Source organism: Saimiri boliviensis, chromosome 1, assembly GCF_048565385.1.
Source record: "Saimiri boliviensis isolate mSaiBol1 chromosome 1, mSaiBol1.pri, whole genome shotgun sequence".
NCBI lineage: Eukaryota > Metazoa > Chordata > Mammalia > Primates > Cebidae > Saimiri > Saimiri boliviensis.
In genome coordinates, this window is record NC_133449.1 from 30,366,445 (window position 1) to 30,382,907 (window position 16,463).

The window sequence follows — 16,463 nt, forward strand, 5'->3', positions numbered from 1 at the left end:
TGTGTTGATAGTTGTTTGTTTTATCTCTAGGTTCACAACCACTTTCTTTGAAGGGACATATTTTCTCTCCAAAAGCTTTGAATGCTTTAGATTAATTTTGCATTGTATAAATGTAGTCTGAAAGTAATTTAGGGTTCCATGTAGAAATTGCAATAACCTGTGAGACTATGGTACCAAAGTTTAAAAATCCTATTGTATATTCATAGTTTATTTATGACTTATGCCTTCCTGTTGCATCATAGAATTTTAAATGGCCTTTAGCAGAAGGTAAATAAGTGAAATGTGGCCCAGTTTGGCAAAGTCAGGTAATAAAGTATGTGTGTACAGAAGGCTTGAAAGGAAGGCATATTATCCAAGCTAAGGAAAGGTGCTGTAGTCAAGCATGAACCTTAGCACTCATCTCCTTGGAAGTCAAGGCATAACGGGTCTTCTTGTATTTTTCTCATTACATTAAATTCTTGGAGACTTACAGTAGTAACAAGCTAACTTTCAGTAGAAGAAGAAATATTAGTCAGTGCCTTTTCTAGGCACGGTTATCACTCATTGGTAGCAGATCTATGTTCAGTTAACCAGTGTCTCTCAAAGCTAAAAAACAAACATTCCTATTTTTGCAGACTGATCTTAGATGTCTTTATTATAGAAGATCTATCAACTTGACCATGATATCCTTCAAGAGAGGAACTTCATACTGTTCCTTATGTGAGTTCATGGAAATTACTCATAATCTATAATCCATAGTGCCTAAAAAGAATTGAACACTTTTTTCCTAGCTCATAGATTTACTTGTTTTAATTCAGAATGGTGTCTTAATGACCACAACAGGTTCATAATGTTAAATCCAAATGAAGTTACCAAATAGTTTAACAATTAATTTTAGTTATGGAAATTAATAATAACCTTTTGGATCAGTAAAAAGTACCTTTGCTATGTTGGTTCCATTATTCATCATTCATTCATATATATATATAAATTTTACTTATTATTTGTTTATTTTAATTCATTAGAAAGGGTCTTACTTTATTGCCACGGCACCTGGCCTGTTCCTTTTGTAATTCAAAGAGACTGTAGCCACTCTTATGCCTAGACTAGTTTTAATGAAGCCTTGTTTTTTAAAACTTTAGGGATGGACATTGGTAAGAACTGAAATTAAGAAAGACTTGACAGGAAATACTTTGGCTTTTGTTTAGACTTGATAGATGAATAGAGTTTTGGCAAAGGAGAAACATGTTATAAAAAGCTTGTCCTGTACATATTATCTTTAAAGTTGTCTACATTAAAGATATTTATATTTAAGTATTTTTAAGAAAATGTCTTTGTTGTAAATGCATATAATCTGAATCTTAGTTAAGTCCTATGTGTTGTGGCTAATATCATGTGATCAAGGCATACTAGTGACAGTATCAGAATAAAAATGTGTGATAACACATCCTTATGCATAAATTTGGGAAGTTAGTCTATGATCCAGTGTCACAGAAACAGTATACAAGTGCAGAGTTGAGAACAGTTGTGGTGGCTGTCAGAGTAAGAGAATATAGGGAACAGGACTTTGAATTAAATCTGGAGGAATGACAAGATTTGAATTGGTAAAGAAATTGGGAGAGTATAGTCAGGGTTAGATACTCAGCAGTGGAGACCAGCGTTTTTATGTGGCGAGGACTAAGTTAGAGAGGTAGTATTAGTTGTCATGAAGTCTCACTTGTAACGAACTATATAGAAAAGAAAAGGAATTACAAAGAGTGGGAACTGTGAAAGTCTATTTATGACTTTATAAATACTCCAAGCCTGGTGAGTAAAGTCTTCCCCTCTTAGAATTCTAAGAGAGTTTATCATCTTCCTAAGCAGTTTACTATTTGTTCTAAGATAAAATAAGATCTGTTGGCTTTAGCATAATCATAGTTATCCCAAAATAGTATCTTATTTTGAGACTTCTGCATGAATTATGTTCAGTTAAAGTAGACTCAGTAAAAGTAATTATACCTCATGTTATTTACATCTCCTTTGGTCCATGAGTGAGGTATTTACAGACTGTATGATGGCATATAGTAGGAAAAGACTATGATTCATCCCAATTACAGAGATCTTTCCTAGAAAAGAACCTCTGGGGAAATGTCTTATGTCTTTACTAATGATTTTGAGACTTAAACAAATAAATCTTGTCTTTTCTGTGTATGGCTGTAAATGGTCATAATTTTATACTTGCAAATATCAATTTGATCTGAATCAAACTTTTCTACCAGTAGTTGGCCTATTTGCAAGGTTGGATATCCACGGGCTGTAATGGATATATGTTAAGATATCAGCAGTTTATCTCAATTTTAGGTACCAGTAACGTCTTTGAACATAAAATCTGAGAAGAGTTCCTTAGGTGCAGCAAGTATAATGTATTTTGGTGACTTTAGAGAGGGGATTGTGTCATAAGAATAGAGGCAACAGGAGCCAGATTTAAGTGAAGAGTGATGTAAGTGAAGATAGCTAGTTTAGAGGACTGCTACAGGGAGTTTCCTGATGAAGGGGAGAGAGCTGGAGTGTAGACCACAGACAGAGGAAGCTGCATCAAGGATGAATAGGAGAGTTCAGCATTTTTAAATGCTGAGAAGATTATGTAGAGGAACAGCTGAAGGTGAAAGGATTAATAATGGAGCAGTTTTCTGAGAAATCAGGAGAGGATAGGAACAGAAATCAGATTAAAAGGGACTCCATTTTCTAAGGCAGGAGACAAGATTCAGCATGAATATTTATTTCTGTTTAAGGAGTAGGTGGGGAGAAGGTGAAGGATGCTTTGCTGAAAGGCTGTTCTCTGTCAGATAGAGGTTAGGTAATCTGATGATGGTGAGGTACATGGGGATGCAGGTGATTAATGAGAGTTTGGAATAGTTGTCTAAATGAGAAAAGGAAGCTGACACAAACCAAGTAAAAGCATTGCTGAGCTCTCAAATCTCAGGCTAGAGACCCAGTCTGGGCTCTTGCCTCTACTGTAAGTTCCATCCAAAGTGGTGACTTCATGCCTCACAGTGGCCTATTCATTCCCATCACTTGCAGTACTCCCATCTCCTCTGCCTCTGATCAGATACCCCTGTTCCTCCATGCCCATCTTAGCAAGATCATTTCTTGATCTCTTCAGCTGGAAGTCCTATTAGTCCCCTTCCAGTCTTCTACAACAGTTGAACCCATCTTAAGAATCACAGTTTCTGGGTGATGAGGAAATTAGTATGTTGAAGAAACATCTGCACTCCCATGTTTATTGCAGCCGTATTCATAATAGCCAAGATATGCAATCCACCTAAGTGTTCATAATCAGATGAATGGATAAAGGAAATGTGGTGTGTAAATATATACAATGGCGTTTTATTCAGCCATGAAAAAAGAAGGAAATCTTAATCATTCCCAGCAACATGGATGATCTGGAGCACATAATGTTGACTAAAATAAGTCAGGCACAGAAAGATAAATTCTGCATGGTCTCACTTATATGTGGAAGCTTTAAAAGTTGATCTCATAGGAGTAGAGAGTAGAATAGTGGTTATTAGAGGCTGGAAACTTGAAGGGAAATAGCCAAAGGTTGGTTAATGGATACAACAGCACAACTTGATGGGAAGAATAAATTCTAGTGTTCTATAACACTGTGGGGTGACTATAATTAACAACAATTGATTGTATACTTTTAGCTAGCCGAAAGAGCAGATTTTCAGTGTTCTCAACACAGGAATTAAGTGTTTGAGGTAATGGATACGCCAGTTACTGATCTGATCATTACACATTGCATACATATGTTAAAATAGTACACTACCTCATAAATAGGTACAATTATTTGTCAATTAAAAATAGTAAAAAGCAAGAAGAATCATGTGATTAGAAAATATATTTTTTCTTCTTTACTAGATTGTAAGCTCCTTTGGGTCAAGCTTTTACTTTGGCTTCCAAAACCAAAGTAAAAACATTGGATCAGTCAGTCTCTGTTTCTCTTTTTCCCCTTTCCTCCTCTCCTCACCCCTGCCTCTGCCCCACCCCCAGGGCAGTGGTGCTAAATTGTTCAATAAATATTGAATGAATAAATTAATGAACATAACAGATACATTACAATCAAATTGCATATTGGATCAGTGAACTTCTATAGGAATATGATTGTCAGAATTCTTTACAAGGCTAATAACCCACAGGCACCACCTTAGAGTATTATTTTATGAAGATATATGACTTCCTCTTCACAATGACAGTGAAATATATTGTATTTGTAGGTGATTATCCTAACTTGGTGGCTCAGGATATTTTGTATTTGGCTTATTCGCACTCTCCTAGCCATTAGGAGCTTATGCCAAGCACAATCTCTGTTGTCCAACTTTGCTTATTACGCAGCTGTTACAGTGACTTTCTAATAGTTTGGATGTAAATGCCATAATGTATCATAAGCACAGATTCCTTTTAAAAATTTCGTCCTCGTAGCCTTCCTTTTAATTTTTTAGCTTACTTCTCACCAGTGACTAACTGTGCTATGTTGAAGAAACTTTGTGTACCAAGTGCAACATCCTATTCTAGGGCCCTACAAGATTTGGCTAGGAGAGGAAAACTCAGGATGAAGACATCAAAGAGGCAGCAATTACATAAAATTGGAATGTTAGATGTTACAAGAGTATGATGGAATATGCCTGAGAATTCTCACCTTTTATGCAGCCTTAAGTTCCATTGGCTAGTAGCTTGTAACATTTCCATAAATTGAAATAGATTGCTATTCTTTTATAAAGGTCATCCTCTTTCATGACTTCAGAACTTTTAATAATTCAGGTCTTTGTATTCTGCTGACCATTTTTCTGTACTATAAACTAGTTCATTTTATTTTATCCCCTAATTAGCTGTTTATCTAAACTGTTTTTATCTAAAGTATTGGCCCACAAAGTCAAGATAAGCTAAATTAGCCAACAGATATAGCTAGCTATTGGGTATTAATCAAAAGGATGATAGTATGGCTTATTGTTAAAATGAAACTCAGTATTTAGATCTCAGTTCGCAATTTGAGGAGCTAAACCAGAAGTTTCTCAGATGTGTCTGATGCCTCTTTTGCTATCTTGGGCATAGAGATAGATAGCAATTATAATTCAAATTTCATTTCTGTAAACTTCAAGATCATGAGTTTCATTGTTTTATTAAAGTGCCATCCAAAAATAGTGTTCTATGTCACCACAATAGCAGTGTTGTCCTCTGGCTGCCATTCTCTTACCCAAGGTCTAAAAAGTGCATACTTGAACTTTTTTTTTCTGTTTTGGTATTTTAGTCCATCCACTTATAAACAGATTTCCCGCCACAACCCCATTACAGTTTGTCTGGCAAGATAATGCTGAAACATTATACTTTCACCTTGGGGAAGGGTGGCTGGAAAAGATAAAACCCTCAGCTTCCAGGTCCATCTGCTGAAATTGTCCAAGTTAGGCCAGTGTATTATATCAAGTGATAACATATGGAGAGAAAAGAAGAAAATAAATCTTGACAAGTGAGCTGCCGTCATTTCTGTGGCAGTCTCTGCCAATACTGCTGAGTTTCTACCCACTGGATTTTTCAGGCTTCTAAGTATTGAGATAGATAGATAGAAAGATAGATCGATCATATATATATGATCTATCTATATATGATATAAATTTTGTATATCTATATATTTTATATATAGATATATATGATACATATATACTATGTATATCAATAAATATGTGGTGGCATATAAAATATGTGGTGTCTGTATAGCCACTCAGAATTTTAAATTTGCTTTGCTTTGGTTTTTTTTTTTTCCTGTTGAATTAGTTGGGAATGTTTGAAATGAGCCAGAAGTTAAGGAAAGAGCTCTTTTCTTTTACTTTAAGTTCCAGGATACGTGTGCAAAATGTGCAGGTTTGTTACATAGGAATGTGTGTGCCATGTGGTCTGCTGCACCTAATGACCCTTTCTCTAAGTTCCCTCCCCTCGCCCCTCACCTCTCAGTGGGCCCCAGGGTATGTTGTTCCCCTTCCTGTGTCTGTGTGTTCTCATTGTTCAACTCCCACTTATGAGTGAGAACATGTGGTGTTTGTTTTTCTTTCTATTTGTGGCCATCTCCTCTGCGAAACTTTCTTGGACCCTGCCAGCCAAACTGGTCTTTTTCTGAATCCCTATATCAGGTTAACTGTACTTCTGTTAAGATTCTTCAGTATGTGTTGTAGTTGCAGGCATTAACGTCTCCGCTCTACACCATTAGTCTGTTGGCTACCCTGTTCTTGCTTCCTTTTTTTCCTGCACTCAGTGCATCTAGCCTAAAATAGCTTTGTTGTTGTTGCAGTTGTTCTTGTTATTAACTGTTCCAGCTGGCTAAATCACATCTATAATGGCTTTAATAATAAGGAAGGCCTCTTGTTGACTTTAATGAATTCATTCAAAATACAATGTGTATAGTAGGTACAGATGTCACAGTCTTAAAGAAGGTTAAAGAATATCATCGCTTTGTGTGTTATAGAGCTTGATGGTATATGGCCACACTCTGACAATATCCTGGAAGGTTCTCTGGATTTCTTGCTGTAATTCTTTCTAGTTTATTGTCTGTGTATAATTAGACAGTGCTTTCTAAGTAGCAGAATTTCATTTTAGATACTGATGCAGCTTAGAAAAAAATGTTCTGTGATGGCAGTTAGTCCACCTTTTGTCTTCTTCAGGACCATCAGGCCTCTGTAATAATTAGAATCCATAAAAACTGGCTGTATTCTAGACTCTAATATATCATAAAAGTTTTGTGTTCTTCACTAATGTGCTTTACCTTCTCAAGCACATCATAAAGCATCAGTGACCTTTCCAGCAGTGTTCTTTGGTGCCTGTGATTTGCGTGATTGGAAACATTTGCCAATGGAAGAACCACTTGCTGCCCTGATAAGGAACCAATATTACTGTATTTCAAAAAAAAAAAAAAAAAACTTCTATGCTTAACTAAAGAACATGAGTAGAGGTAAAGTTTTATATATCAGAGTGATGTTGTTGTAGCCAAGTTAAGTCTCTATAAATATGGGGTAGATGAAGAATAATCTTGATCATCCAGATGATGGGCTCATTTTTCAAACTACCTCTGTGTTAACCATGCTGTCTGCCTTTATTGCCTTTATTAAAACATAGCTGTCTCCTGACTCCATGCCTCTTCCCTATTTCCCTCTCAATTAAGAACTGTTCATTTTCTCATATCTCACTACCATACAATTTACATCTGATTTATACATCCTGGAGTTAAAAAAAAAATACCGAGTCAAAAAAATTTTTTTGAGCTTTTTCTCATTTAACTATAGCAACCTTTACCTCTCTCGGATATCAGTCAACCCTTCACTACGTTCTCTGCCTCAGCCTTCGTTTCACTGGAGAGGTGAGACTTAGCACCCAGCTCAGCCTTCCATTCCCTCTCTAGTCTAGCCATTCTCTTAGGTAAGTTCACCATCTACATGAGTTTCTTGATCTCCTCATTATCCACACTACTTCATACTTTGGATCTTGTCTTCAGGAATTGGTCCACCTATTAAATGTTAAATTGCAACATCTCACTAGGCTGTGTTTTACTCTCATTGAGATGTCTCTTCCCTTAATGCCTTTATGCTTTTTCCCTATCCATAATCATCCTTCTGTGTTCATGCTTTTCCTTCTTTTCAGTTATACTCTGAGATCCATTTTTTAACCCAAATTCTTGCTAGTATCTTGAACACCCTGTCCCTGTTGCCCTTGGGTGACACACAGTTGGAGAAGTGCATCCCCGGGTCTTGCCAGCTGCTTGCCTTCTCTACACCTGCACTTGCTTTTAGCTTTGCTAGAGAAAATTCCCTGAACCATGCACATGACTGTCAAAATAAACTCTTAGTTAATGTATTGGTTTTCTAGGGCTGCTGTAACAAATTATCATAAACTAAGTTGCTTCAAACAGTAGGAATTTATTCTCTCACAGTCTGTAAGCTAGAAACCTGAAGTCAGGTATTGGCAGAGCCGCACTCCCTCTGAAGGCTTTGCGTAAGAGTCCTTTCTTGCCTCTTCATGGTTGCCATCAGTCTTTGCTTTCCTTGATTTGCGGCGGCATGACTCCGGTCTTTATGTGGCCTTCTGTCCTGTGACTCCCCTCTTCTTTTAAGGATATCACTCATGATATCCACTGCAATCTACTATAACCTCATTGTGACTTAACTAATTATTTAGAAATACGTTCTTTGCAGATACAAAATCACGTTTTGAGGTGGTTACAGTAGACGTGAAATTGGGGACACTCTTCACTACAGTACAGAGTACGGTTGCTGACCTCAACGCTGGCTGACCATTTTCTGTTTCCCTAGTCAGCCATTCCATTCTCTGCAGTAGCAATTTCAAGTCTCCCCTGCCCATTCTCAACATTCTTGCCCCTGCCTCTCTTGTCTTTACCTTTAAACTCTAACTTACCATTTGTTCCTTATTGTCAGCATTTAATATTATCAGCATTGAATATTAATATTTTTTTAATATTAATATTCAAATATCTTCAGTCTTTAAAAAGGAAAAAAAAAACTCTTTAAAAAACCTTTACAACTACATGAACACTTTTTATAACCCCCTTTCGCCATTCACTCCTACTCCAAGCTTCCACACCACTGCTTTTTTTGCTTCAGATGCAAGCTTCTTGGAAGAGCTGTTGATGAACTGTCACCACATCTTTATCCTCTAATAACTTCAAAACTTTTTGTGATCAGTCTTCTGAACTCTTAGATTCCACTAAACCCAAACAGTCTCTTCAAGTGACCACCTTGTAAATCCCAGATCTTGTCCTTTCTTGCTGTGTCACTAACACTTAATCATAATGGACACCTGCCTCCTCTAGAAACATTCTCTTCCTTGAGAACAGCTTTCGGAGAACTACTGAGGAAGACAGAACCAGAAGACTTCTGAGATCTCTTTTACTTCTAAGATTTGAATCATATTCTGAGATTTCAGGAATCTTCTGTTCTCTTTTTTAATAAAACTTCTAGGCAATTTGTGGTTATGTAAACATGGTAATGCTTTTTTATGATGTTGTGACTACAGGGTGCAACTTCTTTCTCATGCAGTTACTGTAATTTCAAAGAGATTATTTTTAGTAACTATTTGTTATTGTAAAATTTCTCAGAAATAGAAAAGGACACCAGGAAAACTTTAAATAGAAATGAGCTCTACTAAATTTAAAATCCTAAGATCTGAAGATGTAGACTTTGATGTATTAAATTAGTCTTTTGAAGTTCCAAAGTCTGAGAAGTCCTCTTGTAACATAAGGTTTTTATATTTATACAAATAGGCTTATTATCTAATTTGATTTTTCAAAGACAAAAGGATGAAGTTGTAATATAAGAGAAAGTAGAAACTGAACATTGTAAAAGTTAAGCAAAACTTAAATTGATTGTAATTTCCTCTCTTTCCTAACAATATCTTTCAGTATGAATAACTCATTTGTTTGTGGTAACTTTTTTTTTTTTTTTTTTGAGACAGAATCTCACTCTGTTGCCAGGCTGGAGTGCAGTGGTGCGATCTCTACTCACTCAACTTCCACCTCCCAGGTTCAAGTGATTCTTCTGCCTCAGCCTCCCCAGTAGCTGGGACGACAGGTGCACGCCACCATGCCCAGCTAATTTTTTGTATTTTCAGTAGAGATGATGTTTCACCACGTTGATCAGGATGGTCTCAATCTCTTGACCTCGTGATCTACCCGCCTTGACCTCCCAAAGTGCTAGGATTACAGGCATAAGCCACCACGTCCAGCTGGTAACTTTTTTTTTTTTTTTTGAGACGGAGTTTCGCTCTTGTTACCCAGGCTGGAGTGCAATGGCACGATCTCGGCTCACCGAGGTCAAGAGATCGAGACCATCCTGGTAAACATGGTGAAACCCCGTCTCTACTAATGGTAACTTTTTTTTAAGAGCTCTCCTCTTAGACAAATAGTAAATCTCTGTTGGAAGTGGAACAATTTGATTTTTATCTAATATCAATGATTAAAAGATAATTAACCAGTCTTTAAGTGTTATAGTAATTCCAAATGTCCCCAAGTCTTCCTAGCCTAAAGATACAGATGTGATTATAATAATACCAAGAAGTCCTATCTGGAAACCTTCAGCCTAGCTGCCAAACTTCAGCATCTCTCCCCAAATGTCCAACAATAATTTCCAAATATTTCTATCTCTTGAGCTCTAGCCCTCTGACAGAAGTGTTCCTTGTAATCCATGTAAGGAAGCCACCTTGATCAGGTCACCTCAAGGCTGCCTGTATAGACCAGAAACATAGCTAGCTGCCTAGGGGATGCCTTTGTGTGCTCCCGACATTGCCAACCCTCCAAGAACCAAGTGGTTCTGGCCTCTCTCTGTCCTGAAGGAGATCCCTCCTAGAAAATGCTTCTTCACCTCCTTCAGCTTTTAATTCCAATCTTTCTCCAGGACTCAGACCATATCCTTAGGGACAAATACCTTGCTCTCCTCTCCTGTTCTTTTTACCAGTTTCTGCTCATGTGGCTGTGCCCCCAAACTTTTTCAGAGACCTCTTCCCCACTGCCATATCATTCATGTACATACATAGGGATGAGGAGAATGGATGAAAATTAATACTGCAGATATTGTTAGAGCAGTTTAGACTCTGAGGCCTCAAACTCTTCTCTTCTCTTTTGGCCTCAGTTTTATCCAGCTGTAATGAATTAATAAAAGACCCAATGAAATCCAGTCAAATAAAATTGCAGAAGTCTTCAAAGGTTATTTAAAAAATCTTAACATTGTGAATTACTATAAGCTTGATAGACAAGATTTTGGTAAACACTACATTTTGTAAATTCTGCAGATTGGTTTTTTGGCATTGACCCATTAGCAAATTGGCCTGCTTTCTAGTTCATCAGATATTAAATTCCAGTTAGGTTCATTTGGGACTTCCTACAGCCATAGTTCTTTCATGACAGTAAACTTCACAAAACATATTAATATTAAATAATGTTTTCCAATTGAAATATTGTTCCATATTTAGTTTTATTGAGAATAAAACGTGTCCTTCCTGGTAGGGGAGGTGTATGCAACACAATTACGATAGTTCCTCTAGGATGTTGTGTTAGAGTACTGTACAACATAACTGGATGCTGACTTCATTTCCAATTGGATTAATTGAGGAAAGGGTGATTACTGGAGTATGTTTATCCTAAATCAGGAGAGTGATTCAAGGATGCCATGTTGAGGAACAGAAAGTAGATAAACAGGACAGTGTATTGCTGTCATGTGGAGGGACACGTGACTACTGAAAGTGTAAATTAGACATACAACAGAATAAGAATGACTTTGTCCTCTTCATCTAATTCCTGAGTTCTAAAACTGTTGATGAGATGTCTTTAAGCACTAGTGTTATTGGAGTGAATTGAATGTACTTAGTACACAGGGTATCTTCTTGAAAAACAAATGAAAAACACAAATGTGTACACACAGTAGCTTTTATTTATAATGCTGTTTTATATTTGATATTCAAAGCATAAAAAGTATCCAAATTTAACTGGTGAACTTTTGCCCACTCACTTTTTAGTTCATTCTCTTTGGGTCTGCCAGTGCTCCTACTCATGTCTTTGACTAATATTTAGTAATAGGCCAGGATTCTTTCTGCCATTCATCCAGTGTTTGAAAAGGGTCTGCTGTAATAAAAACACAGCATCCAAGAGGTGATTTAGACAAAGTTTTTCTGCCTTCTGTATGGCATTTTAAATTTTATTTTATGGAATTTAGTTTTGAAAGAGGTGATAATCATGTCTCCTTACGCAAGAACATCTGCTGTCAGTGTTGCCTTTCTGGTACATTTCATTTCATTTATATAATCACTCTACTCAGATTTTATCTAGAGAAGTTTTTTAGAATCTGTGATGTCCATAAGAATTCTGGATCCTTCTAATTAGGAAAGTCCTTCATTTAAATAAACTCCTAGTTATCTGAGAACATTTGTGAGTGAAGATGTGTCTTGAAATATCACTTAAAAATAATTTTTGCCAGCTGTTTAAACTTCCATTTTTGACTTTAAAATACTCTAACTAGGGCTTTTGATAGATTTCCTTTGAAATAGGAAAAATAATTGATTAGTTATTTCTTAGCTGAAATAGCTTTATAGATGGCAGGGAAATCACTTGATTTCTAAAAAGAAGTGAAGAATGAATTAGAAGGAATAGAAGATTTGATTTACCCTACCAAGAGGCAGAAAACCTATTTATTACTCATTCTTATGTGAAGGTGGACCTAATATTATATTCTGGGAGTGATGAGGCATGGCTTTTATAGGGAGGATGGAAATAACTAAGCAAATTACAGATTTACCTTGGAATGGAAACTTTACATTAAAACAGATCATCTTATGTTTCACTGAAACTCAGTAAGAATTTCAGGAACCAATTATCTAGCAGCAGGGAGTGGTATGGAAATATATTAAATATACATAGAAAAATCTGATACTTGAGCATTGAAAAGGGCCAGATTACTTATTTTTACATATGTAAAACAAAGTTCAAAGGGGCCATCATTAAAATAAATACTAAGTACTAATAACCAGCAAAGAAGACTAGATATCGCAAATTAAATACACTGCATGATTTGTAACATCAAAGCTGCTCTGATGTTCTAAATGTTCTCATCTTTTCAGTCCTTCAGCTTCGAGGTAAAATTGGAGAGCTGGTACATGTAATATGACACTTGCAGTTTGGGTCATTAGAAAAACAGTTTGTATAACTGAAATTGGAACTAAATATTACAGCTATTGAGGAAAATAATGTAACTTTCCAAACCAGAGTATAGTGATCAAACTTGGTAAACTACCCCATCACATGTGTAAAATGAAGATACATGCCTTAGGATTACTGTCAGGAACAAATGACTTCTGTGTAAAGAGCTTAACTCAGTACCAGGACCACCCTAGTGTTCCATACATCACCAAATTATCACTAATGAACTGTTTAAGGATAATCTTCAGCTGCTGAGCTTTGAGTTTAGCACTGGCCTTAAGTACAATATTTATTTGCATCTCTTAAGGTCAACAAATGAAAGAGTGCTTTTAGAACTGTTGTTTTTTTTTCTTTAAACCTAGTAGTATGTTCAGTTTTTAAATTAAGTTATTGTCTACAAGTGTGAGAAACAACCACTCTATAAATTGATATGTGTGTTACCTTACTGATAGAATCATCAATCCTACAAAGTTTTATTGAGCACCTTCTATAACCAGGCTCTGTAAAACCAAAAGTTAATAAAACATAAACATGTCTTCTCTAATAGACTAGAGTCCACAGTATATTAAGGGAGACAGACATGTGATCCGTTAATAACACCCTGCATACTATTTCAGCTTTCTTTGCTTAGCCCTTGGCCTTAAATGTCCTATCTACTCCAGAGCTATACACCTATACACCTTGAAAATTGGCTCGGGTATTGCCCTTCTTAGAAACTTTCTTGCCTCGCCCCTTCTACCATAGAGTTAGTCACTCCTTCCTTTGAATGTTTCTATATATTCTACATTTTTACGTTGTTGTCCTCATCACATACTGTAATAATTTATTTACATGCCTATCTCCCCAGCAAGACTGCTAACATCGTAAGAGGTATTGTTCATCTTTATGATCCCAGCCCCTAGCACAGGACTTAGTACTTACTAAGCACTCCATAAATGTGACTGAATGGATACTGTCTACCTTTTTGCTCTCTTTAATCTCTTTCCCATATTCCAGCATGCACCTTTGAAAGACACTGACAGAACATCAAAGAAATGAACCAAAACTGGGGCATGGAAAGGAAAATTGAAAAATCAGTTTGATTGATAAGAAAGCATTATTTTTCTTTACTAATTTATTGTATTCATAGACCAACCTGGGCAACATAGCGAGACCCTGGCTCTACAAATAATACAATAATAGTGGGAATGGTGGTATGTGCCTGTAGTCCCAGCTACACAGGAGGTTGAGGTGAGAGGATGGCTTGAGCTTGCTAGGGAGGTCGAGGCTGCTGTGAGCCATGATTGTACTCCATCCTGGGTGATGAAGCAAGACCCTGTCTAAAGAAGGAAAAAGTTATATTCATGTATCGTAAAGTCCTATTAATGTCAGTTTCTCAATTGAAAATGAATTATGTTGTTTATAAAACTGGACTGAAATAGATCATTATTTCAAAGAAAGTGTTACTTAGCAGAGCAACAATTTGATTAAAACTGCTGAAGCGTGTTTAATCTGTTACATACATTTTTAGTAGCATTATTTAAATATATTCAGTTATTACACTGATTACAAATAATCATCTACTTATTAAAGTAGGTCCAATAGGACCTGTTACTTACTAATCTGCTACTAACACTTTTTAAAAATTTTATTGATATGTAACAGTTGTATGTATTTTAGGAGGCATATGTGATATTTTGATAACTATATACAACGTGTAATGATCAAGTCAGAATAACTGGGTCATCACCACAAGCATCTTTTTGCATTGGAAACATCATATTAATAATTCTTCTCTTCTGGCTATTTAAAATATGTGCAATAGATTATTAACTATAATTTCTCTGCCATTCTAGCAGGAATCGTCATTCCTTCTAACGATTTTCGTATGCCATAACCAGCTTCTCTACATCCCTCCCAACCTTTGCCTTCCCTTGCCAGCCTCTGGTAACCATAATTCTACTATCTGACTCCATGAGATCCACTTTTTTAGCACCCACATACAAGTAAGAATGTGTGATATTTGTCTTTCTGTGCTTGGCTTATTTTACTTAATATGATTACTTCCACTTCCATCCATGTTGTTGCAAATAACAGGTTCCATTCTTTTTTTATGGCTGAATAATATTCTATTATGTATATATCATACATTTTCTTTATCCATTAATCTGTTGCTAGACAAGTTGGGTTCGTATCTTGGCTGTTGTAAATAGTGCTTCAGTAAACATGAGAGTGGAGTCATCTCTTTGACATACTGATTTCCTTTCTTTGGGATATATACCCAGCAGTAGGATTGCTGGATCAGCTGCTAGGCTCTGTTTTTTTTGTTGTTGTTGTTGTTGTTGTTTTGTTTTTTAAGGAACTTCCATACTGTTGTCCATGGTGACTGCACAATTTTACATCCCACCAACAGTGTACAAGAGTTCCAGTTTCTTTGTATCCTTGCCAACACTTGCTTTTTTTTTTTAATAATAGCCACAGTTTTCCATAATAGCAAACAGTATGCAACTACTTTATATTCTAACCAAGAAAGTGTGAACATTTTCCTTTCTCCACATTCTCACCAGCGTGCTGTTTTGCCTTTTTGATAACAATCCTTCTAACTAGAATGAAATGGTTTCCCACGGTGGTGGGGTTTTTGGTTTTGTTTTGTTTGTTTGTTTGTTTGTTTTGAGACAGAGTTTCACTCTTGTCACCCAGGCTGGAGTGCAATGGCACAATCTTGGCTCACTACAACTTCTGCCTCCTGGATTCAAGCGATTCTCCTTCCTCAGCTTCCTGAGTAGCTGGGATTACAGACACCCACCACTGTGCCTCGCTAATTTTTTGTATTTTTAATAGAGATGGGATTTTACCATGTTGGCCAGACTGCTCTTGACTTCTGACCTCAGGTGATCCACCTGCCTTGGCCTCCCAAAGCACTGGGATTATAGACATGAGCCACCACCTATCTCACTGTGGTTTTGATTTGCATTTTCTTGATCATTATTAGTGATGTTGATCATTTTTTCATATACCTATTGGCTATTTGTATGTCATCTTTTGAGAAACGTCTCTTTCAGGTATTTTGTCCATTTTAAAATCAGATTATATGCTTCTTTGCTATTGAGTTGTTTGGATTCCTTATTTATTCTGGTTCTTGATCCCTTGTCAGATAGATTGTTTGTAAATAGTTTCTCCTATTCTGTAGGTTGTCTCTTCACTTTGTTGAGTGTTTCCCTTTGCTGTGCAGAAGCTTTTTAGCTTGATGTAATCCCATTTGTCTATTTTTGCTTTTGTTTCCTGGGCTTTTGAGGTCTTTACTCAATGTTTTCTTGTAGTAATTTCATAGTTTCAGATCTTACATTTAAGTCTTTAATCATTTCCATTCTGAGTTGATTTTTGTATATGTTGAAAGATGGGTATCTAGTTTCATTCTTCTGCATATGAATATCCAGTTTTTCTAGCACTATTATTAAAGAGGTTGCCTTTTTCCCATGCATAATCTTGGCACCTTTGTGGAAAATAAGTTGGCTGTTAAGTGTGTGGATTTATTTCTGGGTTCTCTGTTCTGTTCCATTGATCTATGCATCTGTTTTTCTACCATGTTGTTTGGGTTACTCTAGCTTTGCAGCATAATTTGAAAGCAAGTAATGTGGTGCCTCCAGCTTTGTTCTTTTTGCTTAGAATTGCTTTAACTATTCAGAATCTTGTGATTTCATACACATTTCAGTAGTGTTTTCTATTTCTGTGAGGAATGCTATTGGTATTTTGATAGGGATTGTATTAACCTGCAGATTGCTTT

The 16,463-nt window shown here is 36.3% G+C and overlaps 1 protein-coding gene across 7 annotated transcripts in view; it reads left to right on the forward strand.

The window, feature by feature from the left end:
* The window catches only part of LCLAT1 (lysocardiolipin acyltransferase 1), a 203,760-nt gene that overhangs the window by 132,866 nt on the left and 54,431 nt on the right, over nucleotides 1-16,463 (forward strand). The window contains exon 6 of one of the 7 annotated variants that reach the window (XM_074395677.1): nucleotides 615-10,669. The exons of the other annotated variants lie outside the window; for them this stretch is intronic. Coding sequence (XP_074251778.1) covers nucleotides 615-619 — 5 coding nt within the window. The 3' untranslated portion in view covers nucleotides 620-10,669. Of the gene's footprint in view, nucleotides 1-614; nucleotides 10,670-16,463 lie in introns of those variants that run through there. 7 annotated transcript variants of the gene reach the window in all.